The 16,672-nt window shown below is 40.0% G+C and overlaps 2 protein-coding genes across 4 annotated transcripts in view; both read right to left on the bottom strand.

Moving 5' to 3' along the window:
• The window catches only part of lig3.L (ligase III, DNA, ATP-dependent L homeolog), a 39,300-nt gene extending 31,890 nt beyond the window's left edge, over window positions 1–7,410 (bottom strand). The window contains 3 exon segments of the mRNA NM_001088714.1: window positions 219–356; window positions 4,714–5,171; window positions 7,300–7,410. Of these exon segments, the coding sequence (NP_001082183.1) occupies window positions 219–356; window positions 4,714–5,164 (589 nt within the window). The 5' untranslated portion in view covers window positions 5,165–5,171; window positions 7,300–7,410.
• Window positions 7,411–12,632: 5,222 nt separating this feature from the next.
• The window catches only part of LOC108700992 (E3 ubiquitin-protein ligase RNF213), a 167,727-nt gene continuing 163,687 nt past the window's right edge, over window positions 12,633–16,672 (bottom strand). For all 3 annotated transcript variants that reach the window (XM_018235090.2, XM_018235088.2, XM_018235089.2), the window contains 3 exons: window positions 15,114–15,203; window positions 14,317–14,495; window positions 12,633–14,223 (listed from right to left, as the gene is read on the bottom strand). In XM_018235090.2, coding sequence (XP_018090579.1) covers window positions 14,073–14,223; window positions 14,317–14,495; window positions 15,114–15,203 — 420 coding nt within the window. In that variant the 3' untranslated portion in view covers window positions 12,633–14,072. The remainder of the gene's footprint in view (window positions 14,224–14,316; window positions 14,496–15,113; window positions 15,204–16,672) is intronic.

Below are 16,672 nucleotides of genomic sequence, written 5' to 3' on the forward strand. Positions count from 1 at the left end.
CCAGAAACTCATTATTAGTGGTTTTCAATCACTAGGGCAAGGACTATTTTGGCTGCTGGCTGCAATAAAACAGCACAAAAAGGTAATGAGACTAAGTTAGGAGGAATAGGAGATTTCAATAGGCTGGGGTAATGTTTAGTTTAGTTGATTATAAAACCACAGGTACTCTAATAAAATGGGTGTGATTTCAAGCTTTGCTGTGCTAGAAAAAGCATTACCTGAGTATCCCGAAAATTTTAGAGGAGAAGGACTGGTTGCTGGTGCCTTAGTGGGAGTTGTTCCTTGTGCCGCCATAGATTGGTTTCCCTTGGATGGGGTCTTTTTTCGAGGTGTAGCTGCTGTTTTTGTAGCAAGTTCTGTAAACAAAAGGAAAACAATTCCTAACATTCTAAGAATCAATAAACTGTAATAGTGTTGAATTATTATACCTTTTAGTGTATATATTAGCTATACACTAATGTACTTATTTGAAACTGTCACCTTTGAAGCAGTTTACCAATATGAACAAAGAATACAGTACCTGTATGGTTATTAACAGATGTATTTGGCTCAACTAAATGCTTTACCGATTGTTGATCGACACAGGATCACTGTATCATGATCACATGGTTTAGACAAATCCATGTTAATTGTTACAGATAAATGGTCTGCATTCAGTTGGAATGCAGCCTAAAATCAGAGCAAGATACATCAGAAGTGCATGTATTCCAATATACTCCATGCACATTGATTTGTTTTTTTTTTTTAGCTTTACAGCATACACTCCGGTGCTCTGTGGACAGTGAATGCTTTGAGTTCATCTTGGGGGCGCGTTCTTGTGTATTGCACAGATGGAGGTTGGTAGTTGCCAGTTTCTGTGTTCTCGAATTGTTTCCTTTTTATGCTTAAAGGGGAAGGAAACCTCGTCGGCGCTAACCCCCTCCCCCCCTCCCGTGTATTGCCACCCCCTCCTCCCCCCTGGCCTACCCCTCCCGCTGGGCAAATGCCCCTAACTTGTTACTTACCCTTCTGCGCAGGTCCAGTCCAGGGAGTTCACAGGCGACATCTTCCACGCGATCTTCTTCCTCCTTTGACCGGCGCATGCGCAGTAGGATCGTTTCGCCGGTACGATCTACTGCGCATGCGCGTGACTTTTGGCGCATGCGCAGTAGATCCGTACCGGCGAAACGATCCTACTGCGCATGCGCCAAAACGCCGGTCAAAGGAGGAAGAAGATCACGTGGAAGAAGATGTCGTCTGTGAACTCCCTGGACTGGACCTGCGCAGAAGGGTAAGTAACAAGTTAGGGGCATTTGCCCAGCGGGAGGGGTAGGCCAGGGGGGAGGAGGGAGGGGGGGCAATACACGGGAGGGGGGAGGGGGGTTAGCGCCGACGAGGTTTCCTTCCCCTTTAAAGGGCATGTAAAGGCAAAAACTAAAATACCATTTTTACTTTCTTTAATGAAAAAGAAACCCATCTCAAATATACTTTGATTAAAAAATGTGTACCTGACTATATGCAGTGAAATTCTCCCTTCATTTATTTGCTCACTGCTGTGGATATAAATTGTCAGACGGTCCCTAACTGCTCTTCAGGGAAACAATCATACTTTGCCTTTACATCCCCTTTACCGTTTCCAGCTGCAGAGACAAAGGTCATGGAGCCAGATTTAAAAGTATAAACTGGGATTCCATTTGGAGGATTATTTTGCTGCAGCCACTAGTTCTGCAGAGTTGGAGAAAGTTTGTATTAAACAATACAAAAACGATAAAATTAGATTTCATGACAACACAGGACCCAGTGCAATCTGCCTATTCTGATTATTAATCAGTCTTGCTGTATCACCTTCTGGCAGATATTATTTGACTTGTGCTGTTTTGATAATTTATGACAATTCCTAAACAGCCCACACCACACTGAGCATGTGCAGTGTCTTGGTCTTGCAAAGATGTTTAACAAAGTTACAAGATGGTGACCCCCTGTGGTCAACTTTGAAAGCATAAATCATTTGTTTTATTATGCTTGGTGCAGCAAGTTCAGGTTTATGTTTAGTATACAAAATACAGCATTTCTTGCCTTTGATTTTATACTTTACTTCCCTTTAAAGGGGTGGTTTACCTTTATGATATTTTTATTAAGTTATAGAACAGACAATTCTAAGCAACTTTTCAATAGGTTTTCATTATTTATTTTTTATAGTTATTTGCCATTTTCTTGTGACTCTGCAGCTTTCGAACCGGCGTCACTGACCCCATTTAAAAAACAAATGCTCTGTAAGGCTAGGGGTAAGTTAGACCCTAGCCACCAGACTGCTAAAATTACAAACTGGAGAGCTGCTGAATAAAAAGCTAAAAAACTCAAAAACCCGTAATTTAAAATGAAAACCAATTGCACATTGTCTCAGAATGTCACTTTCTAAATCATACTAAAAGTTTATTCAAAGGTGAACAACCCCTTTAAACCATGTATACTCCTGGCTTCAACTCCTGAAACAGTGTCGAAAAGCAACTGATTAACAGAAATGGAGGAAACCTGACTATTGTTACAATGTTTTAATGACCAGACCAAGTGAAAAAACCAACCCTTACTGACCCTTAAAACAGTTTAAGGAGTGAGGTCTGTTAATCCGTTGCCTTTCAACATTGTTTCAGGAGTTGCAGCAATGAATGCTTTCATCTATAATTACATTTACAAATAATTTTAAATACATCAAGACATACATGAATTAAGATTAAAAGGAAATTGTCACAGTCTACCCCACCCCCACCATTAGTCTCAGAATGATCCAACTCCATCACCTTGCTCTATTGTAAAGTGATTGATATAGTTTGTTAGAGTAGAATGGCTTCCTTTTAATCTTTAGAATAAGGTATGTCTGTGCAAAAATAAATAAATGCATTAATTTCTGGAAGTTGATGGTGTTAAGTTCATGTCAAAATCATGGGTGGGGTAACATCTTTTCCCTTAGGGTAAAGGCACATGCTAAGATTCGGGAAGATTTAGTCACCTGGCGACAAATCGCCTCTTCTTTGGACGACTAATCTCCCTGAAAAGATTAAATTTATATTCTAGCCAGTGGGATGGCACTCTAAGCGCTTTGTTTTATGAAATTGCCTCACGAGGACGGCTTTTCAGGGAGATTAGTCGTCCAAAAAAGAGACTTCAAAATAGCCTCACAAAAAGGGCTGCCACCTTTTAAAAAAATCTTCACCGGCAGGTGGAGGGGTTAAAAGGGTGGGTAGTACCACTAAAGGGGGCAGGCCGTGATGCGCTATTGGCTAAGCATGTCATGACGTCAAAGGAGGCGGAGCCAAATGCACGCATTTGGCAAGAAGCCCAGGAAAAAAAGGTTCATTTTGAGCAGGCTGGGGGCAGGCCACGGGCTTTTTTCAGGTGTATTACAAATTGCTACATTGCCAGTAAATTTGTAATACCGGCCCCGGCTGGTGTTTTACCGGCTAGGCCGGTAGAATACCGGCCGGGTGGCAACACTACTCGCAACCAGAAGGAAATTGCAAAGGGCAGGAAGAAAAAGCTTTAAATTGTAAATGCATTAGAAGTATTAGACATAAAGAACCAAAACTACATGGAAAAACACCTGGAAAAAATACACTTTAGGGTGAATGCATGCACATTTCATCTTTTTGTAAGCCCTGCACATGCTCTGTAATATGCAGCCTGATACCAGCTGCAGACCACAGTCAGACAGAGAGCAGGCACACAGCCTATCCTCTATTGTTTACAAAACAGTGTCTTGAGAACGAAGCAGATGCTTGGAATGACATTGTTTCTTGTAACCATAGAGACAAAATGTCATTCTAAACTCCCTGCTCCCTTCTGTCAGTTTTGTGAACAGCAGAGGATAGGCTGTGTGTCTTAGCACTGTCTGGCTGTGATCTGTAATTAGTTTTCAGTTAAATCACAGAGCACACAGACAATACTGTCCTTTTTCCTGGTTGCCAAAGTACCTGCCACCATCAGAGCCTCTTTTCTCAAGTTGACTAAAAAGGAAGGTTTTGGCAAAAAGGAATCTTTGGCAAAAAGGCTCCTTTGGGAACTAAGAGAATTGGCCCAGGGTTTTAGTCTGTAATTGGTTTTGCATTTAGTCACAGAGCACACATAGCCTTTTCTCTGCTGTTCACAAAACTGTGACTTGCAAACACAGTTTGGAGTTTGGAACGACATTGCATCTTTATGGTAACAAGAAGAAACGTTACCCAATCGCCCTGCTCTGTTCACAAGTCACAATTTTGCAAACAGTGGAGGGTAGGAAGTGTGTCTGTCTGAAATGGTGGCAGCTGTGTATGCAGTCTTACACACTTGGTGTACTATATTTAGTACAGCTCACATAAACAGATATCGCAATCGAGCCAAGAGGTTTAAAGTTGTGGGCATGCCTTTGGAAGTAGATGAACAGGGTTGAAAAGCAAGGAGGCTTTGAAATATGGTGTCCACTAACTTGGCGAAATGTGAGTGAATTTTCTCAAAGGCATGGGGAGGAAATCTATAATAGAAAGTGGGATTTATTTTGGGTGGATATCTACTGTACAGCTCTGTGTACATAAGTAGTGCTATACAAACAGAAATATACATACCCTATAAGCAGAAATGGTAAAAGGTATTTAGAGAATTAAGGTTAGAGATATAGGACTTCTGAGATTTTTGTTGCAAACTTAATAGTAAATGGTTCAAAAAATAAATAGTCAGGCAAACAGTATACACATAAAACTTTACCAGTGACATGCTGGTTGATTAGCTCTTTATCACAGTCTTGAAGTTCCTGCCAACCTTCCAGATCAGTCAGATCATCAATTTTCTTTGTAGTTGCCCGTGCTCTCTCCAGTTTCTCAAACATGCACTTAATGTGATACCACTCCTTCATGTCGCCAGCAGACTCACTGAAAGGGTTTGGAACTATTTTGCCTATGCGTACCAAACCTTTTCCAATCTTCTCCTTGCATTTCTTACAGCCAGCAGTCCCACGTTTTGCGTACTCCACACAGTATCGCTGTTCTGCCATGTTTGAGTAATTTGTGACTCCTAAAAAGAATTGAAAGCGCAAAGCACTGCGGAGAGGCGACGGGCTCCAACGGGCAAGAACAGTAACTTGTAAAGGAACTTTTGTAAATAACTGTCCAAAGGTCCTTATTGTCTGATATGACAATAGTTTCAGAACTGCTTTCATTGACCACCTAGTTAGAAAGTAAAAATGTCTTAGAGATAGAAATTGCACAGAAATAAAACAGACGTATTTCGAATAAAGCAAACATGAGGCAACAATTCATTGATAATTAAAACATGTAAAACCATCTATCACATTAGTGGCAGCAAAGCTATTATAAGACTTTAAAAAAAAAAAAAAAAAGATTTTAGCTACAAAACAGCTGCAACCATGGGTTACATTTTTATACAGAGATATTTGCAAAATAGCAGCTTTAAAGGGGTGGTTCACCTTTAAGTTTATTGTTGGTATGTTATAGAATGGCCAATTCTAAACAACTTTTCAATTGGTCTTCATCATTTATTTGTTTATCGTTTTTTAAATTATTTTCACTCTTCTGACTCTTTCCAGCTGACCCATCTAAAAACGAATGCTCTGTAAGACTACAAATTTTTTGCTATTGCTACTTTTTATTACTCATCTTTCTATTCCAACCCTCTCCTATTCATAATCCAGTCTCTTATTCAAATCAATGCATGGTTGCTAGGGTGGTTTGGACTCTAGCAACCAGATTGCTGCAATGCTAAATAACTCAAAACCCAAACAAATAATAAAAAAGGAAAACTAATTGTAAATTGTCTCAGAATATCACTCTACATCATACTAAAAGGTAACTGAAAGGTGAACAACTCCTTTAAAGTGAAATGCATGCATCGCAATAAAGGGACAGTATATCCATTTGTTCAACATAAGTTAAATGAATAGGACTGCTGAATAAACTTTTTGCCTGTTTTATTTATGAAACAACTATGTTTTATTGTTGTTTCTTGAGCTAAATAGGAAAACTTAAGGGAGGAAAAATAAAACAGTGCATATTACTAATATAAGCAACACGCACATTAATGCAGCTAATCAACAGTAAGGGGCAGATTTATCAAAGGTAAAAGTTCAAAAGCATCGCTACTTCGATTCAACGTTTTTTTTAACTTCGACCTTCGATCTCCCAAACGCCTCCATACAGGTTCTAGGAGGTCCCCCATAGGTTAAAACAGCACTTTGGCAGCTTTTAGGTGGCGAATGGTCAAAGTCAAGTTTTAAAGAGACAGTACATGAGAAATTTCAATGTTTTTTTCAACTTCGAATCGAAGTTGGACTATTCGATGGCCGAAGTACCCAAAAATTACTTCAAAATTCGACGTATTTAACTTCGAACCTTCACTTCAACCTCTGATAAATCTGCCCCTTATTATTAGCTTGTGAAAAGAATCCTCTTATACTCTCCAGCTGTAACTAAATTACAAACTGTAATAAGCCTGTTAAAACATCTGAAAACAAAATAATTAAACAGAGAAACATGGATTGGGAGTTGGATCACAGAAAAAACAATCAGCATGGGGGGGACTTAATTATATTATATATAAAAAAAAAGTCCGACCTTATTTATTATTGTTGTTAAAAAGGGCATCATTTTTGGATTTCTGCCCAAAAACTCTGGATTCAGACTTTTTTCATCCTCGGGATATAATAAATCTCGAAAAATGTGGTCTTTTTTTTCCCACTAAAAATTCTAAAATAAAAGATTTTATAGTAAAATTTTTGGATCCAAAGGTAAAACCCTGAGGCGACCCCACTGATAAATACTTAAATGGGGCTTTGCACCCAAAAACATTTTTTTTTTGAATGATATAAAAATCTTATTACAATAAAGAACTAGAAAGCCACTGGAAATGTACAGTGGAAAGTGTTATAGCGGATAGCCACCTACAAGTTGTGTTTTTACCTTTAATTATGCAATTAATAGATACGTACATATTTAAGATTGTGAGCTCATTAGGTAGGGCCATATTTATCGCTTGTATAAATTGTTTTTGTACATACGTCTGTGTTCAATGTAAACACAGATTCATTGCACAGTACTGCAGAATACAGAATGCTCATAAAGTAAAAAGAAATAAATTGATTGAAACGAGTAAAACATTGCCGCAACGCGCCTTCGTTCTACTTGTACATGCGTCCTAGAAACGATTTTATATAATGAATAAAGAAACCATATGTTAACAGGAATGGAGTATTTACTCTTATTTTTAAATGTACCCCAAAAATGCCACCAATTATGTTCGGCAGATAAACCTGAAACCTGCCGCATTATACAGACTTACTAAAAGTGAATCATACTGCCAACAGCAACCTGCAATTTCCCTCACTCACACAGTTACGAATCTGTAAAGCTCCCGCAAAGGCGCTGCTAGTTCCAAGTTGGTAGTAGGCCTCGGGTGACGTCACTAACAGGCGACGTTAGGCCGCGGGGAACGCCTCTAACACGTGAGCCTTCTTCAAGTGGCTATATAAATAAAAAAACACGTGCGTGTAGTTCTTAGTGGTTAGTCGGGGCTCCCTGGGGAAGAATGTGCTAGTATTGGATTGCGCTGGTTAGCGTTATAAGTTTTTCTTGGAGCATGCAATTTTTTCACAAAAGCATACGACGTCGTCTCATTGTGTCATGACGACAACACGTAAGCGCGGTGACGTGCCAAGTGACCGCCTTCTGGAAGTGTTGAGCAGAGAAGGCACAACTGAATCGGAAGTTGTTAGAAAATGGCTTTAGGTCTGCTGGCAATTTCTGTCTGCTGTTGGGAGTGGGACCTTCTACTTTTTGTTAGAAAATGTAGATTTTCGTGTCTGTTGCTCGCCATGTCCTGCTGAGAGCTGTGACTTTTTTTCTTGGTGACCTGCCCCAACATATTCTCTCTTTCCATTCGATCAAAAACGTATTGCCGAAGTGTAGTGTTGCCAATGCCACCTTATCCTTTAATGTGAATCAATATGAATAATATTAGCAACTTCAACAATCTTATTAGGTTTTTTTGTATTGCAATGGTTTCAGCGCTTCTTTAAAACAAGGTCAAGATTTTTCACATGTCTAAATCTAGGAGGTAAAGGGGGAACCGTTTTATTTTAAAAGTGTTTAGCCCTTTGTGGAATTAGAGGGTCCCAGTATTTTTGTGCAAACAAAGGTAGATTTTTTTTTTTTTAACAATTTAGGGACACTATGGGGCAGATTTATCAAGGGTCAAATTTCAAAGTTTAATATACTTCGAAATTCGACCGTCTAATTGAAATACTTTGAATATCAAAGTCGAAGTATTTTTCACCGACTTTGGACTTCCTGCGATCGAAATAAAATCGTTCGGATGAACGATTAAATCGTTTGAATCAAGCGATTTCAACGTACCATCGAACGATTTTACTTCGATGTGTAAAGACTTAGAAAATGGTTGTAGAAGGTCCCCATAGGCTTACATAGCACTTCTGCAGGTTTAATTTGGCGAAGTATTGAAGTCAAAGTTTTCTTTTAAAGAGAGTACTTCGATTATCGAATGTTTGAACGATTTTTACTTCGAATCGAATTAGAAGTAAATTCAAAGTCGTAGTATCCTATTCGATGGTCGAAGTATCCAAAAATTACTTTGAATTTCAAATTTTTTTTACTTCGAAAATTCCCTCTAATTCACTTCGACCCTTGATAAATCTACCCCTATGGGTTAATTTAGAAGAATTGAATGGTTTTAGGCTCTCTTTTCACAGTGGTGTTGGACTAGCTCCCAGACATTTTTCCTGGTTACTACCAGCACCTTCTTCAGCAAGTTGTTTAGTCAGCATGCTCCCTGTATTTAATGTATGGTGCAAGTCACACAATATGCACTTTGCACTCTTCACTGTTCGATTCGAAAATTCAGAAACATTGGCTCCCCTTGGCCTCAACAGGGAATATAACTTAAGTAAGAGTTATCAGTAATATGTATACCTTTTAATGATTTTTTAACATCGGATTTTGTGTAATTTTAGGCTTTTCATGCAGGAATTTGTTCTACATGAAAACATTTTCTACAGGAAATTTATTGGACCTTTGGTGATGGATCTTTTTCACAGAGGTACACAGAAGTGCTTAGACATGACATTGGTTTGAATTGATACATTGTTGTTAATTATTTGAGATACATTATTTTGAAATGTGGAAATGCACCAATAGAGGTCACTGTGATACAATGTATAAAAGTGTGCACATGTGCTGCTTAGGTAGTTTGGTAAAGGACTCATGGCAGTCTGAAACGTTGCGGAGTATCTGGGTCAGAGCCCATGTTCCAAATAAAGGCATTTTAAATTGAAGAATCTTGTTGCTAGTTCTGTCTGTGAGTATACTAACTGCACCTTCTTCACCCAATTTGACCAGAAAGAAAGTGTTGCAGCTGTGCAAACTAGAGCTAGGTGCAATGAAGGAATCTTGGGTAGAAAGGCTCCTTTAGGTGTGGACAGTTGGCCCGGGTTTAGCTGCCAGTGGCTGTGCATTAATATTAAACAGATCCTAACACTCTGTCTTTGGGGGGTAACAATTCCTCCTCAGGAGAATGATGGGAACACAATTTCTGTAAATTTTGAATTTGTTAACCAAGGGCCTAAAGGCAACAAATTTATGGGCCACACAACCCCAAACTTGCTGAAACTGCATACCTCACAAGTGGCCAGCCCTGATTCTAAGCCCCTAGCTAGCAGTCCCAGATAGCCCCTTAAAAGGTGAATTTTCTTTTTGGCCCGTTGCAGTCTTGTGAGATGAGACCACAATGTCTATTTCCATACTATATAAAGCAAAATATAGGGGGAAATAATCTTGCCGAGGGGCCTACAAACTATTCTTTCTGCTGCTAAAAAGTTTATGTAGGACAGGTGATAGGTCATATAATTAAAAGTAAATAGATCACAATGTAAACAGCTGTTACTCAATAATATATAGCTCATATAAATTAATAAGTTAATATACCCTACACACGTACCAGCCCTGATAGTGGCCCTGTATATATGCAATGCTATTTAGGACAATGGGGTACCCCAATTCTGTATTACGTTCAGATGGGCAACCAAAGATTTGAAGACTTTTCGTGACTCCCAGAAGAGCATAAGTTACATGATACAAGAGGGCCCAATCTGTATTGGTGAAGGTTTAACCACACAGATTTACACACAAACATTCTGTATCTTACAAATAACTTGGAAGCCTTGTAACAAACAAACTTTATTTGTTAGAGCTCACACAATTTCTGGCAGTACTGCCCTCAGCTTTGAGTCCCCAGTGCTCCGTAGGATGCGGCTAGACGGCATGCCACCCCTAAAATTTTGCTGTCCTAGGCCCGGGCATTTGTGGCCTTGCAAAAAAACCGGGCCTGACTGCCCTGATTCTAACTCAGTCCTAGAGTGAGCTATTGCAGGTCTTTTCTAATATGAAAATACTCTGAGGCCTGCCTCCACCTCAGGGTCTCCAACACCAACCACCCCCTCCATCAAGCAGGGCCCAAGCACATGGTTACTTACCCTTTTTAAAGACTAAGGAAACCGGACACCCCTGGCCAGCAACAGAACTGTCTGAGAAAGTGATGTGTAGTTTTTGTCAACCCACGCCCAAGGAAGTCACCTGTGTTTATAGACCTGCTCCTGTCATCACAAAGGGGACAGGGGCACGCCTATAAATAAAGGCTGGTAGAGGCATTGTACAGGTGTGGGTGGAGTTTGGCTAGAACCCACCTGCAAAGCATGCAGACCCTTATGGGGACCTCTCAGCCAGGTAATTAGGAGGCTGCTATGAGCTGAGCTCCCAGATTGGCTGGGGGTGTTGTGTGCCTCTGCAAGGGGCAAAAGAAGAGTCCACAGATCCAGCATAACCCCAAGTGAATATTCTGGAGGTGTCTGGTAAGACTGTTCTTTAATATTACCTGGGAGGGGTGTGGATGCCCGCCACCTCCTCTCCTGCACGCTGAACCTGGAATTGACGAGCACAATGCATCCGTTTTATTCGACAAGCAGCGTCTGATCTCGTCGCGCTTGGCATGGAATTTAAATAAAGGGCCCAAGACTAATTGTTCCTTGCCCAACATAGGTCTATTTTCTAATAGTTCCTGGGTGTGATTCGTGTTCGATTATCTGTTCTTTGACTCTTGCCTGTTCCTGACCTCTGATTGTTCTCGGCCTATACCAACCTTTGCCTGTTCCTGATCATGCTCTTGGATCCTCACTTTGTACTGTGTTACTGTTTGGTTTGACCTCGGCCTGAGTCCTGACTAAGCTCCTGGTTCCCGATTCTGTACTGTACCTCACTGCCTGATTGGTATTGACCTCGGCCTGACCTTTGACTACGCTCACAGTTCCCTGTCCTTCCAGTATACGTTATGGTTTCCTTGTCTGCCCAGAACTTCCCCCTTGGTCCTCTCACTTTAAGACCTGGCGGCATCTGAGTAGCGGGGGGCTCCTACTGAAGCGAAAGGTGGTTATTATAGGCAGAAGCGTGAGCAGAGACCAGGACCTTGGGGTCTGTTCTGGGTTTTGGGATACCATACGTTACATGTTCTTTGGGTAAAGGGAGTCTGAAAGAATGGGACTGTGTTTAAATGTTACTGTAAATTGTTTCCAGAAGGAAAGGCTGAATTTAAACACGGGGCTATGGTAACTTCAGAAGAACTGTTTGGTAGTCTAGAGCCCAGCTACAAATTTGTTGTGTGCAAAAAGTGAGTGCATCTGTGGCAAAATATGTAGCTCCCCCAGTAAACATATCCCTAACTGGGTAAACTATGGGGAAGCTTTAAAACAGAACAAAATATTGCAAGTGTGAACGGTAGTGTTCGTGCAGCCCTGTTGCAACTGATGCAGGTAAAAGTCTGCATGAAGAACCATTGAGCAGTGAAAGCTCAACTTCTTTGCTAAAAACACATTAAATGAGAAAGAAAGCCAAATCTAATCATCCTCCTGAATAGGTCTCAGAGTAGTGTTTGATCGTTAAGTTTACAGCTCGCCTAAGTCTACAATTAAGGAGCTTTTCATGTCTCATAATTGCAGCTACCTTATCGGAACACTGGCTATATTGCTTAATGAATAATGGCTTCTTTCTCCTCATGATCACTAATGCACGAAATAACCACGTCATTGTTGACGTTGCACCTCAAATTTAGAAGGCCGCAGAGAATGGAGGAAGCGCCTTAGAAACCTGCACAATGGAAACTGAGACTGGCAGCCAGCAGGAAGCACAGTGCAAAATCTCCCAAGTCCTGTATTTACCTCACACAACACCTTCCTGGTTGTGTGATGGACGTGGTTGAACTTGATGGACATGGTTTTGCACCATTCATTATTAGTTTGGAAACAAATCACCATAAGCCTCAATACAATTTTATTTCCAGACTTCGTGTCATTATAAGTGTGACCTCAAAGTAATGACCACTGCAACTTGTGCACATTGCATTAAAATAGACAAAATTATCACCTGCTTCTAAAAATATGTGGGCAAGTTGTGATGGATTGGAGTGGGATTGCATCTCTTCTGGCTTACAAATCCTTGCGGTGTCAATAATGGCATTTGTTTTCAATTCACTTCATGCAAGTCATTTGTGGCTTTACGATGGAATTAAGTAGTCTGTTATTTTTGAAAGAAATTGAAAATCCATATTGCAAGTATGTTAGCATATTATTTTAATGAATTAACCTTATAAGGGATATAAATTGTCATACAAGTATGAAGCGTAATATAAAAGTTACAAGATTACCTCTTTATATGGCCAATGAATATAAATTCTGATCTCTAAGTCAGACAATAGCAGCAGAAAAAAGGCCCTGTATAACTGGAGTGCTTTTTCAAAGTTCTTATTTAGAAGAATCTGAGGGAACAACTCCAGATTTGATTGTGCAGTATTTTTTAAATTGGGGGTAGCCACCTCCTACTATTATTATTGATATGAATGATCATACAAATGTACTACTTGTTTGCTACCCCTGCTCTAACTGTAAACTTTATTATAGCAAGGCACAATTACGTCTGCATCGGAGTAATATTTAATGAATATAGTATTCTAATAATGGAACGCTGAAGCAATATGACAAAATAATTGGCATACTGACAATATTCTATTAATTGTGTTAGCTAGGCAAAGCAGAAGTGATCTAAACTGAACTGTGAGATTGATTTATACATAGGCCATTGCTACCTATCTACATATCAAAAACATAAGCATGATAAGATTTCCTGGATGAAAATGAGCAGCAATGCTAAATACCTGAGTGAAACTGTATTGGTTTCAGAAATGCATACATCAGAGTAAATATCCTTATACATACACAAGCAGTATCATAGCATTAAGAAACATCTGTGCGGTACCATCACTAAATTAACTTTCTATGGTAACAATGGCAGGCCACAGTGGCAGGGTGCCCTAGGCAAATCTGGCCAGGATTCTGCACCTTCCCTGCAAGTTGATATGTGACGGTGGTGGTGGGATGACAGGCTTGTCAGCACCAGACCCTCTTTCTCTCACCTAGGGCCCAGACTAGGGGTAGGCAGACATAAGAGGTACAGGCCTAGCAATCCCACCAATGGTGCACCCTTGCCTACCCCTAGTTGTGGCCCTGCATGGTAAGCAAGTTTCAGATGCCTGCAGAGTGATCCATGTTCAGCCCAAATACAGGAATATTAGAGCCGAGTCAATATTGTTACAATAACTGTTTAACGCTGAAGCTGTTACTACGGAAGTAATGAAAGGGAAGGTTCCATTTTGGCTTCAACAAGGAAGGAAGCAGTACATGTCACTTGGATTCTTCAATTAAATTATTGGGTCCAAGAAGCCTTTGACAATACTAATTTCAAGGCAATTATACTGAAGCCTGAAAATCTGATGGAGTGTTATAGGTCATTATTTTATGCAAAAAGCTGTTCCTGTGTATCACCTATTATATATTTCAGTAGGATATAATACTTAATTTAGCCCTACTGCCACAAAATAGATAGTACTCGAGCAATGTTGAGCTAAAATAAATATTTTCTGAAACATGGGAATGTTTGTGAAATCTATGTTAGTAACCCTCGAGAACCAACAAGTAATCCCATATTGTAAGTCGGAATCTATTTTTGTAACCTATTCCAATTTCTTGCAGCTGCCACCTTCCAGGCCTCTACACAGTGAGCCAAGGAAATCTGTTCAGGGAAATCAGAATCCATTTCTGGAAAAGGCTGGTCTTTTGCATCAAGTAATGGTCCCAATACGTCTCTTAAGCTGCAATTAAGGCAAACAAACAATGCATTAAGGGCAAAACTAATAAATACTCGTTAATAAGTAGCATAAAGAAATGCCTGTTTTGCCACTCACCTCCATGCAGGTTTAAATGCATCTGTATATTGTTTTCCTTTAAGCTTTAAGATGATCATTTCATGCAACTCGAGAAGAAAAAGGGTTGTTCCATTCTGCTCCAAGAACTGATTCAGTTGTTGCTGGCTCACTTTATTAAGGTGTTGCTTATAGGATTTATCCACGTCATCAAATGGATCCTAGTGTCAATAAAGTGCCATCGTTACATAACTAAAATGATGCTAAAACTGAAACAGGTATGGGATCTATTGTCTAGAAACCCCATGTATGATATAGAGTGATATTCTGAGACAATTTGCAATTGAGTTTCATTTTTTATTATTTGTGGTTTTTGAGTTATTAAGCCTTTTATTCAGCAGCTCTCAAGTTTGCAGTTTCAGCAATCTGGTTGCTATGGTCCAAATTACCCTAGCAACCATCCACTGATTTGAATAAGCTACTGAAAGGGCCTGAATAGAAAGATGAGTAATAAAAACTAGCAATAACAATATTACTACAATTTGTAGTCTTACAGAGCATTTGTTTTTAGATGGGGTCAATGACCCCCACTTGAAAGCTGGAAAGAGTCAGAAGAAGAATGAAAATAATTCAAAAACTGTAAACAAAAAAAAAAAAATGAAGACCAATTGAAAAGTTGCTTAGATTTGGGCATTCTAGAACATACTATAAGTTAACTTAAAGGTGAACCGCCCCTTAAAAAAATAAAATAGTGCTATTTGGAAACAGGATCTGTTTTTTTTATCTGTCCAATAAAAAAAAAAAAAAAAAAATCTTAGATTATTATGCATTATACTCACCATTTTAAGACGAAGAAGGTGCTCAGACTTCAGGGCAGTGAGAAGCTGCCAAAGAGCTATGCTGTGTTTGAGGTGACAACGTTTCAGTGCCTGTAGAAAAAAACATGAATACAACACAATCATTCAACGCTGCTTTACCATAAAAAGCTTTCTTAAAGGACCTTTTAATCATTTTCAAAATAAGCTGAACTAAGTTCTCCTTCTCTCTGAAACAGGAATGTGTGATTTATGCAGGGCTGCCATCAGGGGGGAGGCAGGGGGTACTGATGTCCTGGGCCCGGATGGTTTGGAGAGTTAAGGGGGCCCCGGCCGTGCTGCACTTACTTGTAGAGCCAGGCCCTGCCATCAGTGAGCTGCAAACTTCAGAAGGGAAAGAGGGGCTGGAGCTCTGATGACATCTATCTTCCTTCTTGTGCTCTGATTCGCCATGAAGTGTAATTCCCAGTAAAGCCACATGGGGATCGGATGGGTGAAGTTCGAACCTCCCCTCTACTTTATCCAATCGTCATGCGGCTTTACCGGGACTTACATTTCACTGGCGAACCAGAGCACAGGAAACTGAAAATACTGGCACCTGAGCTCCCTGGCTAAAGTAAGTGCAGTTTTCTTTTAACTTCTTGGGGCCCTGGCCAAATTTTTTTTAATAACTTGTAGGGGCCCTGGCCAAATGTTTTTTTTAATAACTTATAGGGGCCCTGGCCAAATGTTTTTTTTAATAACTTATAGGGGCCCTGGCCAAATGTTTTTTTTAATAATTTATAGGGGCCCTGGCCAACAATGCTTTTTTTAATAACTTATAGCGGCCCTTGCCAAATGTTTTTTAAATAACTTATAGGGGCCCTGGCCAACAATGCTTTTTTTAATAACTTTTAGGGGCCCTGGCCAATAATGCTTTTTTAATAACTTGTAGGGGGTCCTTGGCCACCAATGTTTTTTTCTTTAATTTGTAGGGGGCCCTGACCACCAAAACTTGTAGTGGGGCAGTGGGCACCAAAGTTCTTTTTTTAACTTGTAGGGGGGCACTTAATATTTTAACATTTGTGTCTTGTGTGGCCTTTATACTGATGGGTAAGGGAGGGGTGGCGAGGGGGGCCCAGAAAATTTTGCTGTGTGGGGCCCCATGATTTCTGATGGCAGCCCTGGATTTATGGCAATGGTGCATGCAGCCCGAGTATTTAGCAGCTTTGTTGGTGGGGCAACAACACGCCTAGCATTGCATACCATCCACTTGATTTATGGCAATGGTGCATGCAGCTGTGCAAGCAAGCATTGAGTCTCACTATGAACATATATACAGTAGAACCCCAATTTTAAGTATCTCAGAGGTGGCATTAAAGCTGCGTAAAATCTGGGGGAAAGAAAAAAATTGCTTGCCTGTATGGGACCACAAGAAGAAAAGGTGGCAATTCTGGGAAAACGTAAAGTCGGGTTATACGATATGTACAATCTCAAATATAATTTGGGCACTACTTAATGAACCCTATCTGCAGTTTTTCAAGCAGAATATAGACACCTCATACCAGAACATTATAAATCAGATCTTGACTATTGTCGGTACT

This window comes from Xenopus laevis, chromosome 9_10L, assembly GCF_017654675.1.
Source record: "Xenopus laevis strain J_2021 chromosome 9_10L, Xenopus_laevis_v10.1, whole genome shotgun sequence".
Classification (NCBI taxonomy): domain Eukaryota; kingdom Metazoa; phylum Chordata; class Amphibia; order Anura; family Pipidae; genus Xenopus; species Xenopus laevis.